This window comes from Malurus melanocephalus, unplaced genomic scaffold (assembly GCF_030028575.1).
Source record: "Malurus melanocephalus ecotype Western Australia unplaced genomic scaffold, MMel_1.1 scaffold_73, whole genome shotgun sequence".
NCBI classification, from domain to species: Eukaryota; Metazoa; Chordata; class Aves; order Passeriformes; family Maluridae; genus Malurus; species Malurus melanocephalus.
In genome coordinates, this window is record NW_026623305.1 from 757,175 (window position 1) to 779,483 (window position 22,309).

Genomic DNA, 22,309 nt, shown 5'->3' on the forward strand with positions numbered 1-22,309 from the left:
ACCCAGACCAGGGATGGTGACTCCACACTTTTCTGGGCAGTCTCCTTGAAAACTCTTTCAGTAAAGAAGTTCTTCCTGATGTCCAGCCTGAAGTTCCCCTGGTGCAGTTTGAGGCCATTTCCTCATTTGCTTTCATTAGTTGCCTGGGAGAAGAGATAATATTCTGATAAAGTCTTAGGCTCTAATGGAAGACAGGTGGATATGTTTCCCCCAAAATTTTCTCTGAACTTTCCAAGACTCTATCAGGAACAAGAAAAATCAAAGTGTTGGAAATAGTTTTATTTAGGTTATACAAGTAAATGATTCCAATATCAAACTATGAAATTGCTGGRGTGTACAAACATGCTAGGTATAGATAAGGTGAAAAGTACAGGAACATTGAGGAAATAATTGTGGGATAATAATGCATATTARAAAATCAGGTTCCTTTACATTCAATTTGATGTGAAGGTTCACGTTCCTTTCACTCCTCTGAACAGAATTATCCATCCCTAATAATTATTTTATTGTTAAAACAGTAACATGCAATTAGCACTTTATCTGGCATTTAAGAATGAGTAAGGAGAGCCATTGTTCTTGTAACTACTCATCTGAAAGAGAGAAGCTGTGTGTTTAATTTTGCTGAAGATGGCAATTACTTTATTTTTGTGTGTGAATTTGAATTCCTGACTCGAAAAGTACCATCTTCCAGGAAATCTGTAGCTAATTTACTGCTCCAGCAATGTTTGTGTAATTTACATGTAGTTTGTATGTGCTGTAACACAGCCACAGTGGCTGCTCTGCCCACTTGTGAAGGCAATAATTGTGAAGCCTTATGAGCACAGACATCAGCCAGGGCTGTTACAAGACCATCTGCAATCCTACTTAATTCCTCAATAGCGGAAGTCTGTGCTGGCGTGGCTTCACAGTTGCTTTTCTAGCAAGAATAAAACCAGTTCACAAAATGAAACCTCTAATTAGAAAGTGGGGAGGGCCTAAAAGAGCTAATTCTGTTAAAATACATAGACAGCCAGAATGACGTAAAGGTTTWYATCCTGGAWCAGGGAGGAATCCTGAGCATCTACYTGSAGAGCAAAAATTTCCTGGGGTCCTGACCTAGCTAGGCTTGGCACAGAGAGTGCACAGAAGTGTTAGGTGCTTGTGCCTGGCTCTYTAAAACAGAACAAAATTCAGATGAGGCCAGTGCTCAGRAAGTGTCAGGATTCCCTTTCACAGRTAACATTCTGCCATAGAAGGAGAGCTGGACAATTGGCATGTGTGTTCTAATAATGAAAGGCAAATTTTCTAATTCATTAATGGAGTTAATAAAGAAAAATGCATTAATAAAAATGTTTTTCATAAAGGCAGTTAAACCATAGACAAAACAGTCAGGAAAAAAAAAATTCACTCAAAATTTGAAATCGATATTTTTTTGTGAACATAGGGAAGGTTTCTGTGCCCAGTTTTCACAGTCCATACTCCTTTATCTTCATTTTCTGACTAACATTTTCTACTGAATCTGGGTAAAACCCATAYACTTTAGACGAAGTTAAAGTTTCAGGCAATGGAAAAACCTTACATTCAAACTCCTGAAATAGTTCAAAGSCTGTTTTTCAGCAGAAAACTTGACAAAAGAAGTGTTGACAAGTTTAATATAGTCAAGACTTCTATGTATGATTGATGTTTTTGAAGTGAAGCTCTGAAACATAAGGTCATGAACTTCCTACAAAAACATTTTTCTTTGAGTGTCTACATACTTTAGCTCTTTTGGSTCACTCTTGCCTTCTGATTTTTTGCCATACTGTGCTAAGATGTGTGCAGGACCTATCAAACCATCGTGTCCTCATCCAAAGAACAAGCGTGTATTTTAAAACATGAATAACAGAATAATTGCAAGSTGAAATGATCAGGGCTGAGAAGGAAAGCCTTTGAATGTGAGTAGGTACTATCCCTTCAAATCAAATGCCAGGCAGCCATTGGGCCACCTTTTCCAGTCACTGATTTCTACAGTTTCATTACAGGTTTCATTAATAGCATTCTCTTTGRTCACTGTGGAGTTTAGGGTGGGCATGGCAGTCTGTGCTTGTGTGTAATGTTGCTGATCAGACCAAGGCTAATTTCAGTGAAACCAGCTTCACAGACTTTTCAAACTCACCTTGCTTCTCCTACTTAAATCTAATTTTCTGCAGTCATAAACATTGCTGTACCCACCTACAGGTACGAAATGCAGGTGCACACATTTAGTTTTTTAATTGAAAGCACAGCCTGAATTATCAGCAAATCTGATACACAGACTATGTAAGAGAAATGTTTGCATCTCCCCATGATCAGCTCTTCCATACATTCATATCAATCAGCATGGCTGGCTAGCCCCAGCTAATAACTGCTGGAAGGAAAACCCTTGCTCTGCTAAGTCAATAACAGAATTCTCTTCGACTTGCTGTAATTACGTTTTTGCCCAAAAACACACCGGAGGACACAGGCTTCTGTTAAGGTTTTTCTAAGTGCAAGTCACCAATTTCCAGTATTCCTAGCCCTGAAAGAAAAATTATAAAAAAAAAAAGAAAAATGCAGTGAATGTCAGAGAATAAAGTGTTCTGCCTAATTATGTAATCGTGACTAGTCTGAATKAAGTAGAAAACTTGTTAATAGAGTACCATGTGATGTAATGTTGAGAATTYCAGGACAGTGCTTTTATTTGCTTTGGCAGTACTTCTGAACAGTGCATATTTTCCAGATGTGGTGTCTGCAGTCAAGTGATGGGGCTGTGATGTGATTTGGAGCAGAATAGGCACACTTAAAAGAYCAAGCACAGAGTAAATAATTAAGAAATAATGATGACCCTGTTGGAAACACATGATTCTCATCACTTCTGTAATATATGCCAAAATATGATCATCTCGGATCAATCCAATCATAGAATTAAGGTTGGAACAGACCTCTGAGATCACTAGGTACAACTGTCAGYCMAGCACCACYACCAYGTTCACCATTAAACCAGRTCCTCAAGTGCMWTATCCACACAYTTTTTGAAYATTTCCAGAGATGGATAATGYCTCTCCTTATTTAATATTAAAAACAAATTTYCYGTTATTTCRACATGCAAAAGGATTTTTACAATARGRCATCARAYAATGTTGAATATGTCTTACAATGGTGAATTTTTAAAAATCTTTTAAGTGACTCATACTGCCAGTTGAAGTTTATTGAAACTTAAAGAATTATATTCTATTTTTTCAACTGGATAATAACTTTCATAATTTTCATTTAATATTTTTATTCTAAAGCTTTGGTTGACCTTTTGGTATAAATTTATCCCTTCTTTATTAGTCTTCAGTTAGTTGCACTGTGACATTTTCTTTTCCTGTCTTGTTTTCTTAACCAAGATTGTGCACTTAAAAGGTTTGGGACAGTCACAGAAACTCAACTAAATGCATTTTCCTTAGCAATCCCTTTTCCCCCTCCCTTTGCTGTCTGTAGCAGGCAGATGTGATCTGCATTGGATTTCACCATATAAAACAAAAAAATGCCCTACATGTGCTCCGTGAACACCAAGAAGCAGTTCAGCCATGTCTTCCTAAATGTTGGATGGTTTTTGAGACTTTCAGGCTTTCTATTGATTTTGCATGGAACTAGGTCAGAGCTGCTTTTAATTGAACAAGCTGGCTGCTGCAACTCTCACTTAACTGTAAAAAAGGGGTATTAAAAATTGATATGCAAAGCAAACTTCTGCTTAATTAGCAAGCAGATGAAGTCAGAATAGACAAACCACTATAGTTAATAAAGATGAGGTTTCACTAACAGTATAATATACTCTCTTTTTTTTTTAATGGCTAAAGCACTGAGCATTATCCATATTTCTTACATSTGGAATTAATAGCTGATTATTTTTCTTTGGGAGAGGTTGGGATAAATTTACAGCTATGCAAATCAGACAAAGCACCACACATCAAGAAATCCAGTAAAACACAGCTCTAATTCTTAAATGTGTAATAGAGGTCAATTCAAAGCCCTGGGGTGCAGAAAGRAGAAACTCTGGGATTCTCTGAGASGSTYAGTGTTGCTCCACASCCAGTGCCTGTAGAAGTGGTCAGAAGGGCAGTGGCAGAAGGGGCACTGGTGGAGCTGTGCCTGGGGCATGTCTCAGGTAGCTCTGATCATCTCACACACATTCTGGCTGCAGTCTAGCCCTGCTTCTGCATCCCTCCAGGGGTGCCCTTGGGTGCTCTGTGCTCCTGCTCTTCAGCCAGGGCCAGATGAGGTGAGGTCTGACATGTCAAGGCTGGAGGAGATGAGGAGTTCTAGCTCAYATCTAAACCCCATCCCAAATGACTTACTTTGCTTTGCACCTGTATGTGTTTGCTGAATTTTACAGTAATATATTATTGATTTATGTTTATAACAGACACATAGAAAAAAAAAGGAATAAATTAATAACGTGTGGATTAGTTTATACATTTCAACTCACAGCTGAGAGATATGGCAAAAAGCAATCACCATTTCAAGTTCCTTAAGACAATTTCTTTTCTTTCATCCCCCAAAAMCCCAAGCAGTAATATAGGTTCTGCCATTTATCACTTAGCAATGCACTAAGAAGCCACCTGGACATGAAATTAGTGCTTAAGAGCAGAGTGGCAGACTGGCCACAGAGTTCTACTCATTTGAATGAAAGCTTTTTAGGTAAGATGTTTTCTGTAGCTGTAATTTCAGTTTTCTTTGGTCCAAGTTACAACTGACTCAGTTTGTTTCTCACTTCCTTCAGCATTTCCAGGTTTTCTGGTATCACAGCTCACGTGCCAGCCTTGCCTGGTGCACAGCTATTAGGGGACCTTTCTTAGAGGGGAGATTGCACATGCCAATTATTTGTAAAATATGCACTTTATGAGAGATTTTAACCATCTTATACTTTAAATGGAAAAGCCTGRGACTCAGGTGAAATAAATAAGAAAAATGCATATGTTTAAATACTGAAATACAATGACAGCTGGAAGTACTTGAAAYATTTGAGTGCCTTTATGGCAGTTTAACCAACTGTGTCCATAAATATTTAAAGCAGTGAATTATTTCTTGAAATTTACATTTTTATGTACCATTTTGGTGGGAGATGTATTGAACAATAAAGATGCTTTACATAATAATTTCAGCTTTTCAAAAAGTAGCACTTGACTGTGAAAAGATTTTCTGGTGGCCACCATGTGATTCAGTGAAATCCCAGCATAATACYGACCTTTGATATTTCCTAACTCCAAATTAAGTTTTTTAACAGGACAAGATAACCTAGATCCAACCTATGTTGCTGCACTTCCCAAATAAAAACCAAAAAGCTGTGCAGCAGCTTGTGTTGCCTTTCAGCTGTGTGTCTGTGTACATAGATACATCTGACTGGTTAGAGTTCCTGTTTTCAGTATGGGATCAATAGGGATAMAGTGGCCGTTTAAACCCTGCTGTAGCTATTATAAAGGGTTACTCTGTGTAAAATATCCTGGTTTGCTCTTCAGTGGATGATAAGAACCCCACCCCACAGGTAACCACAGCCAGCAGCTACCGGCGTGTTCTGCTCTCTGCCAATGCCTTGTGCCAGGCTGCAGGACAGAAAACACAGAGAGGAAATGTGCTCTACTGAGACACAATCATTTGTGCCACTGAGCTTGCCACATTTGCAGCAGGGAGTAGTTGAGAAAATGAAACCAACCTAGTGGCTGGGACAGTCAACAAATGTGCCAGTGAGGGGTTGAGACCTTGTAGAGGAGCATTCTGCATTTCTGGAGCTTCTGGGGCACAATGGAACTGAGGTGCTCTTTCAGTTGACCRAGAAGCAGCAGAGTGATTTTTTAATTTTTTTTTTTGTAAACTGAGTATGATTCCCATTGACATTTATTAAAGAAGCTAAAATTATTCTAAAATCTTCCCCAAAATATTTGAGTAAAAGTGAAGCAGCTTTTTTCTTTTTAATTTTTTTTTGTATTCACAAGTGAGCTGAAAACTAATATTACAGAAAGCTTCATAAAACACTGACATGTTGTTTTCTGTCTGTGTATCAATGTTACTGATAGTGATCACCAAATAATAATGATTCAGGCTCTGTGATGGGTTACACGATGTTATAATCTGATTCAATCTGCTTTTCATTTTTAGGATATATTACTTTTCAGATAAACTGTGAACTGAAAATCCCCAAGAAAGGATAGTGGAATGTAAATTTACAAAGTCTAGACAGCCAGCTGAAAACTGATTTTCTACACCTTATAAAGAACTAGACTATAAACCAAATCTTTATTTAGTCTGAGTATTTCCACAGTTTCCAGCTGGTTGCAGTGAACTGCTGTGCTTTGATTCAGCTGACAATAAAACTAAGAATGCACAAAGCATTTTTATCAGGYAACAAGTGCAAATGCTTCTCTGTTAAGTAAACTGAAGTAGATAAATCCTTAGCTCCACACTCACCAAGAGCATTTCCACWGTGACAAGGGCTGACTGCATGTGTGTGAAATTTCAAGGGGTGGTGTTCAAGTAGTGTCAATGAGGAGCACACAGAGAAGGTTTTCACTAAGGTAATCACAGCATTTCCATGAGCAGCTGGATGACATAGTAAATTAACTCCATTGAATGATGCATTAATTTAGTAGGGCACTTGCAGGGCCCAATTCTGATTTTTTAAAAAACATATCCAAGTCTTTCATCTTTCTGTTAATCTTTCTGGAAAGAATAAACTGCAGTSTAGACACCATGCTGTACCGGTAGGAAAGAGGATTGTGTGCATTTCCAAGGAATTTTGAAACTTTACTATCTTTCCTTTTCCCAGATAAATAGTATCTTAAAGAAGTGAATGTCATTGATGTGAAGAAAACAATCACATACAATTGCATGCATCTGTTATATAAAAAGATATACCCAGTATTTTTGATAGCTCAATGCTGTTAACAGAAACAGTTGAAGTCCTGGCAATAATTTGGGCTCTYCCTCTCTTCACACAGCTCTTTGCATTAGCTGATCTCTCTGTGCCTTCACAGACAGATCTGTGTCACAGACATCTTGTAGCCAAGGTCCCTGAAAGGCAGATGTCATGTTATATTGRTACAGACTGTTATTCAACCTTGTACCCTGCTGGGGTTACCAGCTAGGGAAAACAAACACTTTGGATTTTCATTCCGTGTCTTTTTGCATACATTAAAGTAGGTAAGTGACCTAGAAGTTCATGGAAGAGGTTTGAGTTTTGAAGGTCTTTGTCACATAAAATGTCACCGAATCCTATTTATGACTCCCCTCCCAAGGCTGTTTGATCATTTTCTCATGGTGCGTTACTACTGGAAGGTTGTGGCAAGATATCTTTAACATTAAATTTTACTAGTAACTGATAGTAATAGAWAAAATACACTAAGGATTACATCCTGCACTGCATATCCAGTTAGATGTTTTTACRTATTTCCTAGATGATGTTTAATTAAGGAAATCCCGGGCTGACTGTGTTGCTACTCATGAAGTTTGTCTGCAGACTGGAATGTCAAAGAGCTCAAAACATGAGATTTTGTCAGTGTTATCATAGGTAGGGCCTCTACCAACCACAGATGTCTGACATCTTCCATTGTTTGCAGTACCGYGGGTAACAGTGTGTGGGGTATTGAGGCACAGGGTGGTTCAAATGGAGTTCTTTTTCTGGGATTGTATAATCTGAGTGGTGACCCCTGTCACACAGTCCCAGCTCCTGGCCATGCACATACCTGGGGGAGGCAGTGGCTGCTCAGACTGCTAGTCCTGCTCAGCCCCATTCAGCGTGGGTCCCTTGGGGAGCTGCTGGCATCTCCTGCCTCTGAATGGCTCCGGGCGTTTTCTCTTTTCTTGGCTCCCTCAAATCTTCTGAAGTCTCTTGAAGCTACTAAAAGTTTTTGAGATAGAGCTCAAGGGAAGATTGTTATCTCTATCAAAGTGGATTCCAAGACTGTACACAGAATTTAAGGTACATCAGGGGTTATTAATAAACCTGTGTGATTAGAACTGAGAGTATCATGTAAGGATGTCTTTGGGTTTGAATATATGATATAAAACTCCAAACTGAGAACTGATTTTTTTTTCAAAATAAGGTAAACAGCAGCTTTGAATAACTGACTAGCACAATAATTAGCTCACACAACTAAAGACCAATCTGATGTTTCTTCTGTATCTAGTTTTTCATGTGAATTTTTCATAGCTACAGATGGAAAAGAGCAGGAATGAATTCTTTCTCYATGCTCAATCTGCAAGAAAAGAAATTAGGGTCTTGAGAAAAGAACAAAAAATCACCAGCCATGAAGAAAGCAGACATCACTGCTTCACTTGAAAAAATCATTCAACTGTGTTTTGAATTGCTCCTCTTTACATTGACTCAYGGAGTTGCAAGCAGAAAGTAATTTTCTGACTCCAAGGATTTTCCAATCACGTGAAATTTCATTCCCTAGGTTATGGTTCTGGACACACCCAAAATGGATTTGTGCTCTTTTGTTTTGTGGATGGTGTGCTTTTATTGGATTTATTGCTTTTTGTGGATGGTGTGCTGGTGAGAAGTACAGATATGTTGCTTGCACAATATTGCCTTAGGAGAGAGCTTCCTTTGAAAGTGCCTGAAGGAGAACTTGTTCCCAATGAAATGACAGCTGAAAAGATTTCAAGTATTTCTATAAATTGTTAATAAACCACAATTTGGTAGGAAACCAYTTTCAAAATTATTTTCCTGGCATATAAAAGTTGTAACAGAAAAGTTACATTTCATCCATCTGCTGCATAGTGTGTGGTTTTAATAATTAAAACCTGTATTGAAACTTGCATAAACTAGAGGGGTTTGGCCCAGATGGTAAAACCATGCTTTAAATTGCCCTTAAAGGATTTATGATTGCTGTGTGTGAAGTATTTTGCAAAATATTATTGCATGACGTGGATGATTAGCTGTCACTCTATAACGAAATGTACACTTGTGTATTTTGCAGAACCACTAGATGAGCTGAAGATCAGAAGTCACAGCACTGAACCACTACCAAAGCTGGAAAGCAAAGAGAGAGGCCATCACGGGAGCAGGGAGCCAGGGAAAGCTCAGGAATGGGATGGAACGCCAGGCCCCCCTGTGGTGTCCAGCAGGCTGGGGAGATCCTCTGTCAGCCCAACCATGCTGGCTGGAAGCAACAGCTCAGGTATGTCCAGTAACCAAGCAGGGAAGATCTAACAAATCTTGTGAGATGAAGAATCTCTAAAGATACACAGATGTAGGTAAGCATCTGGATTCTTTAGACTTCCAAGTATMTTCTAGAATTGGCCCTGCCCATTGGCTGCTGCACTGATGAGCCTTGTGCTGCCTGCTTGTGCTCTGCCTGGAAGAGCCTGGGATGGTGGCAGGTGATTGAAGCATGTAAACATACTGGTTACCTGCTTCAAAAGAAGTGAGGAATTCCACTTGACATTGAAAAGGGATACTATGGCAAAGACACCTCCAGGATGGCACTTCAGAAAGAAATTCATAAATTCAGCTATCACACAGAGTAACAAAAACACACTGTGCARAAGCAAGTCTATTTTACTGAGGGCACGGTGACTGGACAGAGGCAGCCTTTGCTTTCTGCTTGTACAGAAATTTCTAGAAAAGTGACTCTGAATCTCAGAAGTCTCAGATTCACACCTATTTATTAATCCTATTTTATTAATCAAAATTTTTTATACAGTAAATTGCCATAAACTATGGCATTATAATGAAGTATTGTTTATAAATGGGCTAAAACAAACAGAACTGATAAATAAATAGACATCTATAAAGATATATCTATGGCCCTTGCACGAGCACTGCATTGGTACTTTTGGGATTTGGAAGCTCTCATAAAAGAGTAAYTTCATTGCTTATTAGTTGGATTGTGAAAAATACCCACTTTAAGGACAGTTGCCATATCTAGTACTGAAGCCTCATGGTCAATGTTCAGTAATATAAGAGCACGAATGAGCTACTCAGACGAGAAATCATTCCTGCCTGAGAGATCTGCTGGGCAGTGAGTGGCAGCAATGAGTGTTTAAACTGCTGAGTGAGCAGAGATGCTCATGCCTCACACAGAACATCGCTTCCCTGTGTGATAATGGGACTCACATTGTCCCTGGATCGCTGAAAATGACACCTGAAACTCAGTGTATAGTTGAAGAGTCTTTGCTGATACGACATGTCATTTGCAGCAATCATGTAATCCAGATTTTCTTGCTGCAGACGCCCCAAACTGTCCTTCCTGTGGCAGTGAAAGTGACTTTTCTGCAGATCTTATGAGTTGAACACAGGGATTTTTGGTGCRTTACTGCCATTTCCTTACTTGTCTGCTCTCCCAAAGCTTCCTGGAAAGTGGGAATTTTCCAGATTAGCTCATAGCTTTTGGTAAAAAAAAATCTGTTTCCAGTGTATTCGAGCATCATCTGTCTTCATGCAGGTAAAAGGATGGGTTTAAAGCTACCACATCAAAGTATTGGGACATCTGATAATTAGGCCAAAGGTGTGTACCAATCTCTTCCATTCTTCAAGATGACACTATGGAGCAGGATAGTAAAGAAGTTAAAATTAAAGTATAAGTTCTTAGCAAAATATAACACTGCTGTCCAACGTTTATGCAGCAGTTTCATTTCAAAGAGTTGGTTGATCTCCAAAAACAGACAAAACATGTTGGCCTCAATCTCCATTTGGCATCAGTAAACTGTAATAGTTGTTGAATCATGCCTTGATTTAGTTAACCATGACTTTGTCTTATATTCTTAGGACTGTCAATGAAAAATTGTATTTTCTTGGCTGAATTTCGTCTCTTTTCTATGATTAAAATCTGAGAGCTGATTATGACTTTTCTTTCCCTGCAGATTTACAATATTTCATTTGATGATTATTACCTCTTATCTGCCCTGAATATTTTTTCCCCTGTGTCTCTTGCTGTTGCCTGAGCAACATGTTTTACCTTTACTTGGTGGGGCACTGCACTGAGAATGCTGCACACAGTTCACCTCAATGAACTTGTACATGAGCTGTAACAGCTCATTCTCTGCAATTAAATTACAACTGTAACAGCATGCAAGAAGAGAGATTTAATACTTTCATATGAATACAAATGTTTTCTGGAGTCAAGGAGATAAAGTAATTCTGTGCTAGATTTACCACAGGAYCAAATAAAACCAAGGCAGTCTCCAKCACAGTTGTCACTGCTGTKKCTCTCTTTGCAATATCGYAGATAACAGAAAACAAAAGCTATTTTTTTTCGTGTGCAGACATGTACTTGAAACACCACAGTTTGCTACCTGCCTCCTAGCTCATGCTGGTACAGGCATTGATTAGGGCAGTGTTGAAATAAATTAAAGAAAATGGGGTTGAATTGCTCTGCTGTAAAAGAGAAAGGGTGTGAAAGGACTTCCCGTGTGTGCTCATCAGGCAGCTCTGCTCCAGCACRGATGAGCTGGGGGCTGGGGTGGCCTGGGTGACAACACTGATTTTTGGTGGGTTCTCCCCAGCTCTGAAACTGCTACCAAGATCAGAGGGAGTATGAGCCATCTCCAAACAGAATCTTGAACTTTCTGTCCATTTTGTTCAAAGAGCCTGAGCTGTCAGCTGCACACAGCTATCACTGTCTCTAATGCCTGATTGTTCTGTGACAGAATTTGTCAAGGGCACTTTCTGTTTCTTGGYATCCTATAATTTCTTATGGAAAGCAGTGTAATTTTAGGGCATGCTGACTTTTAGGAAAGTTAGTGCAATTGCGATGAACAAGCAAACACAATCTGTAACACAGAAGCTGTATAACTTCACTCCAGGAGGCYTGAAGAGTATTTTCTGGAATGTTGCTGCTTTTTTTCCTAACAGCAAGCAAGAAGCATTTTGCATTGCCACCTGCTGCTGGAGACAGGCATTGCCGTGCCTTTTAAATCTCAGACAYTGTTGTGTCCTGGTTTTGAATCACCACCAGCTTGTCACTCAGCCAGCCATTAGTATTCCAGCTGAAAACACTGCAGATAATCGGGAAGGGAGTAAATGCCCACCCTTCATTGAAATTACTGGCCATCATTGTTGATTTCCAAAAGTAATGAATATTTTAAGTTCATCTCTTTATAGGAATGAGGCAAAGCYTGGGAAGTCCAATATACAAGATGCATCCACTGGTATAAGAAAAACACACACAAAAAAAAACTGAACAAATATATGGAATACTTTGAAGTAGCCATGAAATAGCAAAAAACCACAGCCAAATCCTGCAACAAAAGCTTTACAAAGAAAATAAACACTAATATTTCAGGACACAAAGTATATTCCACTACAGCTTTTYCCTTTGGGCAAAGTATCCCCTAAACCTAAATAGAGGATTCCTTTCAGACATGGTTTTCATCATTACCTGACTTGGTTTTGAGACTTGCTAAACTTTTGACCTATGGATATCCGGTAACACTGAGCTCCACAGGTTCAGCACTTCCTTTGTGAAAACTGTTCAGTTTGATGTTCTGCTGTGATATTTCAGCATTCATTAGCTTCTGCCAGTAGCAAAGTATACTAATTTTTTTTTTAGGTAACAGAATACTATGTAGTTTATTCCAYCTTAATGTGGAATGTTTCATAATTTCAAGCTATGGTTCAGCTTACTCATRTCTTTTTAGGCCAGTATGAAAATGTGATGTATTTTTCCAGTATGCATGCTTTCTTTTTCTTCTTTTTCTTCTTCTTTTTTATATTTTTTATGTGATTGCTCTCAGCCTGTCACATTGCCTTGTTTAATTCAAAACGYGTTTCTTGGCAGCTGTAGCAAATAAGCAATATTTCTCTTTTCATGTGCAAAGAAGAGACTGTGACAGGATAAGAAGCTTCTCCAATGTAAGTGACAGCCAGAGTATTTTTTTGAATTAAGATTAGGATAGGCAGAATGAAGGCTTCCTTGGATGAATAAAGAACTCTTCCCATTAAGATCCAAAAATAAAAATCATGAAGAGTTGTTGTACTTCTGGAGAATATAGAAAACCATAGCATATTGGTATAAAACTGATTAAAAATATTTCCGTAAAATCTTGTGGCATTTCAGCACTGTGCTTTATTGAGGAAAATCCCACAACACCCTATGTCCCAAATGCAATCAGCCAAGCCTCTGCATCTTTAGTCATGAGGCAGCCCTTGCATTTTTGGAAAACAGGCCATTTATATGAGTGCTTAGATACATAATTAAATACACAACTTCARGGCAATCCTGTTTGGGTTTGGAAAGCCTGTATTTGCTTGCCTGTGTCTGTGTGTAATCCTCCTGGTGCTGTCAGGACTRAGTTTAAACCTGACAGTTCAGAAATGCCGGGCCCATTGGAGCTGATTTTGTGTGGGGCTTTGCCTGGTGTGAGGRGGCTGTGGTCCCACTCCACTCTGAGTGTTGTGGCCACCGTGGGTGCCTTAAGAGGGGACTGAGACCCCACCATCCCCTCCTAGCACTGMACTGCACCTGCCTCCCAACATCAACATTGCATTTTTCATATCACGTCACAGCATGCAAGATGTGACATTTGGAGCTGTGCACAAAAATACCACTGAAATTCCGAATACACCAACTGAATTTTATGAACATTTTTGGACATAGCATGTCGCAGCTTTCTGGCTACCCCCAAGAATCTGCTGAATTCAAACCTCCTGCTGCCCAATGATTGCACAGAGCATCTCTRATGGCTGCTCACATGCCCTGCATCCCCTGGCCTGAAGAGCCTTCCCTATGTGCTTATCAGGATGGCTGACAGAACTCAGCTCCACACTATGAATACTGTCACAGAAGGGACTTCTCAAGAAGCCCAAGACTACTCATTTCAGATGTCTCAATATCAGTCACAAGAGTTATACGTGAACTAAATGCTAGAAACCATCCCTGATATTTGCTGGCAATAATTCTTCCTGTTAGATTCTCATCAGTAAATAGGAAAAYCCAGAGAGTCCCCGTACCATAAATAAGCTGCCCATAGCTGAAAAATAACAATGTGTAAAATGCAGAGCAGTGAGTTGGGCAGCACTTAACAGACCATTTTATGGATTATTTTTCCTTCCCAATAGTGTGCAGTGTGAAGCTATTACTCAGACAACTAATTACAGTGGAATATGGTATTTATTTGGTCTAAAAATATTGCCACTGAGACCAAAATGCTGGCTGGAGCCATGTCAGAAACACCTTTTGGTGAGGATCACCATGGAAATCACAATAGTTTCCTTAATACTCTAACATATATTACAGGGAGATAAAGGAGCTAATACTTCATCTGTCTGTGATAGGTTTTATTTCTTTGATGCCAGATGAAAGGATTCTCTTTGGCAAGGAAATGGTAATCTCTTGTTGTTGCACATAGATCCAAATTGGAAATTATGACACTTCTTTCTGCTTTCCTAAAGCAAAGAAAATAATTCAGAAGCACAGTCAGACAGTGTCTTGGAGTTTTTTATGCGCKGAGTGTCTGATTCTGCTTGTCACAGCAGAAGCAGAAACTCTACTTAGCAGTACAGAAAAACAACTGAAAAAAAACCCCAATTCTTGTCCTTTATGAAACCCCAGCAAAATTCCAGGAGATGAGAGATGAGATATAATAATGAGATCCATTATTATATCTAYATTACTGAAAGGAACAGTCAGGAATCTGGCACAGAGACAGTGTGAAATCAGAACAAAAACAAATCTAATCAACCTTCAGAATAACAGCCCAAGTCCAAAAAAAGCAAACCAGCAGACTGTGTACAAAAAGCAAGGTTATGGAGGAGGCCAGTCTGCTCCTTTCTGTGTGCCTATGGCGGTGTTGACTCGTGGTGTGTTTACACACTGACTAGGAGAGTGAATTGAATAATGCATTCGGCGAGCAGCATAAATATTTTTGCTGCTCAGCCAGCTGGATGTTAACTTWCCCATTAATATTTAGTTGATGAATATTCACCCATACAGATGCTTTCATTGGTCTAAGTGCTCCAGCATAAGTGGATAGCTCTTCTCCATGCCCTATTGAATTCTGAAATATCTGAGGAAAATAAGCATTTRAGGTGACAATGAGAAAGCATCAGTGAGAATGGAAGAATCCATTTCAGCATGCTGCTGCTATGTGGAGTAATGTGCCAGCTGTCCTCAAGTTTCCAAGGAGTGCCAAGTGACCTTGAGGACCTGCTGGTGATAGACATCTTCTTCCTTTCAAACCAGTGACCAGTGGTGATASTACAGGTCCACACATGAAATAGAGAAATTTGTTTAAAACAAACACAGACAAAGCAACAGTGTAAATGAAAGCAGGAAAAATAAGTTTCAGACAGACACAGGCAAAAGACATGTGCTTCAGAGGCAAATTTGCTAAACCACAACTGCAGGAGGTATAGGTCYTTCCTCTCTTCTTGCAAACATGGGATTAAATAGGAGGAATTCTTCAAAWCTTMTTTAAAAAAATTAAAATTCTTTCAATTGTAATGAAGCATGGTATTATRATTACTTGTTATTCATGGTAACACAGCACTGTCAATTCTAACACTCTGTTAGTGTACCAAGTCTGTCTGGTGAGTGCAAATGTAGTGTTTGCCCACTAAATAGAAAAAGCAAGTGCAGGGTTGGGAAGAAGGTTTATGAAACATGAGGAGAATGAACACATTGATCTCAACTGAGTCTTAGGCTGAGAGGTGTTTCCTCAGCCATATAAAGGAAATGTAAGGATAAAAAAATTTTTGGGGCAGAAATGGGCAGACCCTTCTTTCAGGAAAAGACTGTTTCCTCTARACCAGCTGAAGACTGGGGTAGCACATGGGTGTCAGCACGGCTTAGACATAAAAACCTTTGTCCAGGCCTCTTGAGGTGCATGGTCACCTCGTGTCAGTGTGTACAATAGTAACCTGTGCTGGAAATCAGTGAGGAGCCTTCTCAGAAATTACCCCATATAAAACAGCAGAAGACTGTGAAAGAAAATAAAAAAACTGTGTCATTTCTGTGCAGTTCTTCTCTGAAATTGAGCTTTCTCTAAAGGCAAACTTTGCTTCTGTTATCACCTTGATTCTGGGCAACTGACATTGCCACAGCAATGAATTGAGAGACATAAAGCAGGAAGAAAGGAGGCAAATSWKMWSATTTGCCTCCTTTCTTCCTGCTTTATGTCTCTCAATTCAKTGCCACTGACATGAGATTCCCAGATACTGTTGGTGTCATTCTGAATGCCCAAGTGTGACAGTATCCTCACCATTTTTATATACTGCCCCCTTCATTTTCTGGCATTTCCTATTTCCCTTTGGGYTGCCATGTCCCTCAGCTCTGGGATGGAGAGATGAAACCAGAAGCTTCTGTAGCTCCCTTAATTATTGCTGTATTTCCTAAGTAGAAAAGGTGCTGGGGAGCAGGGGAGAGGAGCAACAGGATTTTTTTTTTGTATTCTACCTTCCTGCTGTTTTATGCTCTATAATTCAGAGAGCAAAGATGCCAGGACATGGCATGAGTCCTGTCTGAATGCTCTTCTGATCTCAGCTTCCGCTCATGGTTCAGCAGAATCCCCAAGACTTGAACTCGTAACCAAGCTGGAGTCTCCATTTCAAGGGGATCCTGGRCCTACAGTGTTTCATTTGCTGCAGCAGTACACTCCTCCTTTTCACTGGTGTTTGTGCTCTCTCCCTTTCCAGAGTCTAAAGCAAGCTGCCGGTTAGGCCGGTCCGCGTCCACGTCAGGAGTGCCTCCTCCGTCTGTGGGGCCGCTCAGGCAGCCCGGTGACCTCCAGCCGAGCCAGGTACCATCGTTAGCCAATCGGGAATGACTCCRTGTGCTGCAACATGCCAAATGTTCTCACCTCTCTGTCTGTCGTTTGTTACAGTAAATTTTTTTTTTTTTTGGTCTATTTTCTGTGTGTGTGCGTGCATCTGTGTGTGCGCATCTCTCATTGGCAACGAAACTCCGCTGGCCGCAGCCAGCAGAAATTTCTTTGCTCTTAATTCCTTGTATCTTTTTTCTGTCTTCATTCTGTAATATAAATGTAGTAAAACTGTACTGTATGAACTGGCTGGGTTTTTTATTTTTTCATGTTTTCTGTACTTTTTTACTGTCTTAAAATTTATCAAACTTTGATAAATTTAATCTATGTTTTTATGTAAATTTCTTTTAAATGTCTTGTCTAGAGCACTTACACCAATGTTTGTCAATGACTTGTACATACTTGACTTCTGCCCAGTTGTACTTTAATATTTGTGCCAGTCTCACATTTGGTTGGAGCTTAATGCATGATTGTATTACACCGTGRTTTATCACTGTCCTGAAAGCTGCTCTTACAGCAAGTGATTTTGTTTAGTTGAGGCAGCTGGACTCTCTTCAGCTATAGACCATGTAATGCTTACAGGACTGTTAAATAGTCCACTGTAGTTGTATTTATTGTATATTGTTAGGAATCAAAGAACAACCCCAAATCAAAGGGGCAATATCTCCTTTTGTCTTAAACAGATAYACTTTTTTTCCCCTCATCAGAAACAAAACTGCTACATAGGAAAAAGTGAAAGTGTTTGGGTTTGGCAAATTTCTCCCATAGAAAACGGAAAAGAAATAAAGACACGGGAAACCTATACTTACCTTTATTTTATATGCTAATACTGATATTGTAACATTTTGTTGCACAGACCTGTATTATTAGTTTGACAGAACTAACTGAGAGTAGCAATTGAAAGAAGAGGTTTTGCTTAAACATCACGTGAATGGCTTCTGTCAAAGCACTCGGCACCGCATCACTGGTGTGTATGTGTGGAGTGTGTGTGCACAAGGAAATGGGAACACAGATGTATTTATGTGAACATGCATATGTGTATGCACACACAGGCACCACTATTTAAATGGAGAAATTTTATCTGCCTTTCAGGGAGTTGGTCCCCAAAATCCTATTGAATATCAGTGAGGTTTTAGTGGAAATCTCCCTGAGAAGTGCTTTGCAATAATTACATATTTGTGTTTGTAGCTTGGTGAGCTGCCCCAGTAAGGTCCTGACCAAAGCAAGGACCTCAAGAGTAAGGTTGATTTACTCATTCCAGACAGCCAGCAACTTGTTGGGAAGGTTGCATTGGATAACCTAATCTGTACAGGTTACAATTCTGTAACCTGTATGAACTGATTACGTTTCTTCTGAGCCCTGCCAGACATGAAGCCTAAGAGAACCCTGCACTTTTCTAAAGCATATTTTACTTAAGCAAATCAAATCCATAATGGAGATTCAAAATGACGGCCTATTTAAATAACACATCAAGTGTTCCTTCATCTAAGGAAGAAATTAGGGTAATTGTACTTCCAAAGGTTTTCAGTGTCCCAGTGTTCATGTAGTATATTTTTTTGATTAAATGGGTCTTAGAGCACGCGTGATGCTTTGCTGTTTACTCAGTGGCAAAGGCACCTTGGGTGTTTTGAAGGGATTTTAGCCTGTCAGTTTACTCTAAGAACTAAACAATAAGCCTTGAAAGCAGAAGCTGATGTGATAGAAGAGATAATGAGCCTCTTAGAAGCTGCGGCCAGGGTTCACTGAAACTGTGGAGGGAAAAATCCACCTCAATTCATACAGAAGAAAGGAACAAAAATGATAAGAGGAATTTTCAAGTGACTGCAGGAGGATGATCTTGTTAATTGAATAATGTATGGTATGGTCATGASTTCATGAAAAACAAGAGAAACTAGTACTGAAAAATTAGAAAAAAGCTTTTTCTCCTTAAGTCTTCCCTTCAAGCTGACAATCTCTGACTGCCATCTATTATGTTACCATTTACTARGATAGCATAATTTTTAAAGGTGTGGATTTGACCGTGATTTCAGAGGAATGACAGAAGTCTTATCCCCATGGCAGATACAAACATTGATTGTTCTTTCAACACCTATTGTATTTTAATGGGCAAATAATGTATGATGGGTGAGATGTGTTTCCAACAGCTGGGCTGTTAGCCCATTCTTAATCTGACAGATTATGGTGTACAGGGTATCTGTTTTTGTGTGCTGTGGCTATTGATTGTATTGATACTGCTTTACTTAACAACATCATAATGAGCAGGTAGACTTTCCAAAAGATTAAGAAGATGCATWGTGTTACCCACCTCTTTGTTGATCAGATGGGCACAGCTAACATTCAAACAGRGATACAAGGTCTGTGAACGGGCAGATTACTCTTCATTGGCTTTCTCAAATTTTCATGGATCCCAGACTGATGGTTTTCAAAATGTTTAATTTGGAAAAAAAAAGACAAATTGGAAGCTGAGTTCTCAAAACCCATCATTTTTAGTAAAATCGTTCAAAGAAGTGGTAACTATGCTTAGTAATTAAAAATAGATCCGACCTAAGGAAACTTGTATAATTCCAATCATATATTGGATAATTATGTAGCTACTGTCATTTAACTCTCCTCTGCCTTATTTTCTTATTTCTTGTTTGCTTATTAGTGTAGGAATTTTGAGGGTTAATCTGTTAGTATTCACAGAAAATAGTCATGGTACATTGATGGTAAGAAGTACAGGGATCATTTAAAAATAAGAAGAAAGGGTTTATAAGCAGAGATTAATTAAGTAGCTCCTCTCTGACGAAGAACACTAAAAATTCAGTAGTGTAGCAGCCAGCATTTACCAACATGCTAAGCCAGACAGAGAGCCTGCTCYCTGTCCTTAATTCTGGGAAATAGTGAGTGCATTTGGAAAGAGCTGGTTGCAGGAAGCAACCTTGGATAAATTGTCTCAATTTAAACTGAAAGGTAAGTTTATCTTGGAACTGAAGTTATTGATTGTGAAAGGACAAAGCTTAAGAAATTAAGGAAGTAGCAGAGGAAGTCAGGTGGGGGGCTTGGAACAGTTATATGGCAGAAGCGTAAATTTTTTTTTGAGCTACAAAAGTGGCACATAGCTGTATTTCCTAAATGCATATCTAAATAYAAATATCCTAAAGGGAGGAGTGGAAGTAGCAGAGAAGTATTCTAGATATTATGTATTGTCTTGTAAAGAAAGGAAAGAAGAAGGAAATCTTAAATGTGCAAAAGCTGGCCATCCTCATGTGCCAAAAGACAAACCAGCRGGGAAGATGACCAGCCTTCTGAACAGTTTCAGAGATATTTGAACAGTTTTAGCTGGAACTCAGGAAAAAAGGGGTTTATGAAAGTTGGAAGAAGGGACAGGCARCTCAGGAGTGCAAAGGTGTCATGARGTTATGCASGGAGAAAATTAGAAGGGTCAAATCCTGACTAGCACTTAACCTGTCTACTGCCATAAAAGRCAATAAAAAMTGCTTCTGTAAATACATTTGCAGCAAAAGGAAGTCTTTAGAGAATCTCTGTCCAGTTTTGGATGGGGGGACACATAATGACAAAGGATRAGGAAAAGGCTGAGGTACTTAATGCCTTCTTTGCCTCAGTGTTCAATAGTAAGAGCAGCYGTTCTCCAGGTAGCAGCCCGAGCTGGCAGACAGACACAGGGAGAAGAATGACACCCCCAGAATGTGAGGGGAAATGGTCTGTGACCTGCTACAGCACTTAAACACACATAGYAGGATATCATGTGTAGGATATCAGGAGAAATTTCTGCATGGAAAGGGTTGTCAAGCAACACAACAGGCTGCCCAGGGAAGTGGATGAGTCCATCCTACCACCTTGGAGGGATTTAAAAGACATGTAGATGTGGYACCTGTGGGCATGATTTAATAGGGAGCTTTTCAGGCTGGGTTAATCGCATTTTTCAACCTAAGTGATTCTCATTCTATAAAGGTATTCTGGTGCTCACAAAAAGCTTACAGCAAATCGAGAAATGGTGTAGAAATTAAAGCGAGTTATGTCTCAATGATAAGAAATGGGTGAATAACATTAGAGATAGTAAAAATCCACCTGTGTTTGGCCTTTATATGGAAATGGAAACAAATAACAGTCTTTTGTAGTCTTCTAACTGGACAGAGAGCAGTGGAATTTAACCACTTTGTGAGGTTTATARAGTACAATAACATAGTCCACAGACACCCCAGCAAATAACTCCTCACCCATTTTACTGCAGGCTCCGTGCTGGTGCCTGAGAATTCTGTAGCAGGCAAGGTCAAGGGTTTCACCCTGCAGTGGGAAATGCTCAGTCCTGCCAGGGGACCCTCCCAGCGAACAAAACCGTTCACCTGTGCAAAGCAAGCAGGGTTTGGAGTCACAGGTGTCACTGCTGTGCAGTGATGTTTTCCTATCGTTCTCCACATCTTCACCTCAGGGTAACAAAGGATTCCATTCCATCGATGAGCTCAGATATCCCTGCGGCACACAGGCTATGTGCGCACTGAGCATGTCTGTCACAAAAGAAGAAAACGTTTCAAGCAAACTGTGGAAGTCCCTCTGCTGGAGAGCAGAGCCTTTTGCATCCAGAGTTTTAATTTACATTAAATCCTCTATGTAACATTGCCATGCTTCTTTGAAACAGTCTTCAGCACAGCAAAACCCCCCTGATTTCCATTGTAAGAAAAGAGGAGGTCGTATAAACATCTCGGGATCTTTTTCTGTAAATGAAATTTGAAGTGAGGTTTGTTTTCATTTGTTTGTAGACAGTAATTGGAAAATCCCATGTACTAAGCTGCATAGAATCACAGTAGTGCAAGTTTTAAGATCCATGGTCTGAACAAAAACACACTCTTTGAAAACAAAACTACTGACAGCTAGAGATTTGTATTTAAGCTTTCCTGCAAAGCAGAACCAATTTTCAGACAGATTACCCCAGAACTGTGTTCCTTATCTGCAGATATGCAGCTTCTCTTCGTGTTGTCTATTAGTTTCTTGCTTTTCAGTGGCCAGACAACACTGTCCTTTCCTGTTTCCTCCTCAAGTTATGTCATCTTAATTCTGAGGGTTTGTATGCCTCTTAAGGTTTGGTATCTTCTTGTGGGGAGGATTGGGAAGTCATATCTAGCTCCAATTTAAGCAAGGAAAGAAGATTTAAACTTTACAGAGATGATCAAAGTAAAATCCACGAGCCATGCTGAGATTAGAAGGAGTAACTCAGAGGAGGGAATGAAAATACATGGACAGCTATGAATTAAGGAGTCTCAACAAGCATTGAAGGGATAAATAAAAAGCTAGAAAATATATCAGCATCAACACTGAAATTTTTTGTGGCTTATTTTAGAAAGATTGCAGCTCAGTTCATTACTTGCCTGGTATCCRACTGAGCCCTCTGCAAGCTGAGGCACCATTTCACTTTCCCCACATGACCACCTTGGTAAACATGACACAGAAGGCACAAGATGGACAAACTAACCATTATCCTCYAAAATTTATGATTTAATTAATATAATTATATAACTATATTTATTAATATAATGTGGCAGAAGGGAAAGGCCTCCCAAGAGTGGCCTTGACCATTTTCTTGCACCAAATGAAG

At 39.4% G+C, this 22,309-nt stretch overlaps 1 protein-coding gene across 1 annotated transcript in view; it reads left to right on the plus strand.

Annotated features, from left to right (window-relative positions):
• The window catches only part of NYAP2 (neuronal tyrosine-phosphorylated phosphoinositide-3-kinase adaptor 2), a 98,527-nt gene that overhangs the window by 53,789 nt on the left and 22,429 nt on the right, over nucleotides 1–22,309 (plus strand). Inside the window, exons 4-5 of the mRNA XM_057366878.1 lie at nucleotides 8,937–9,137; nucleotides 16,592–16,695. Of these exons, the coding sequence (XP_057222861.1) occupies nucleotides 8,937–9,137; nucleotides 16,592–16,695 (305 nt within the window). The remainder of the gene's footprint in view (nucleotides 1–8,936; nucleotides 9,138–16,591; nucleotides 16,696–22,309) is intronic.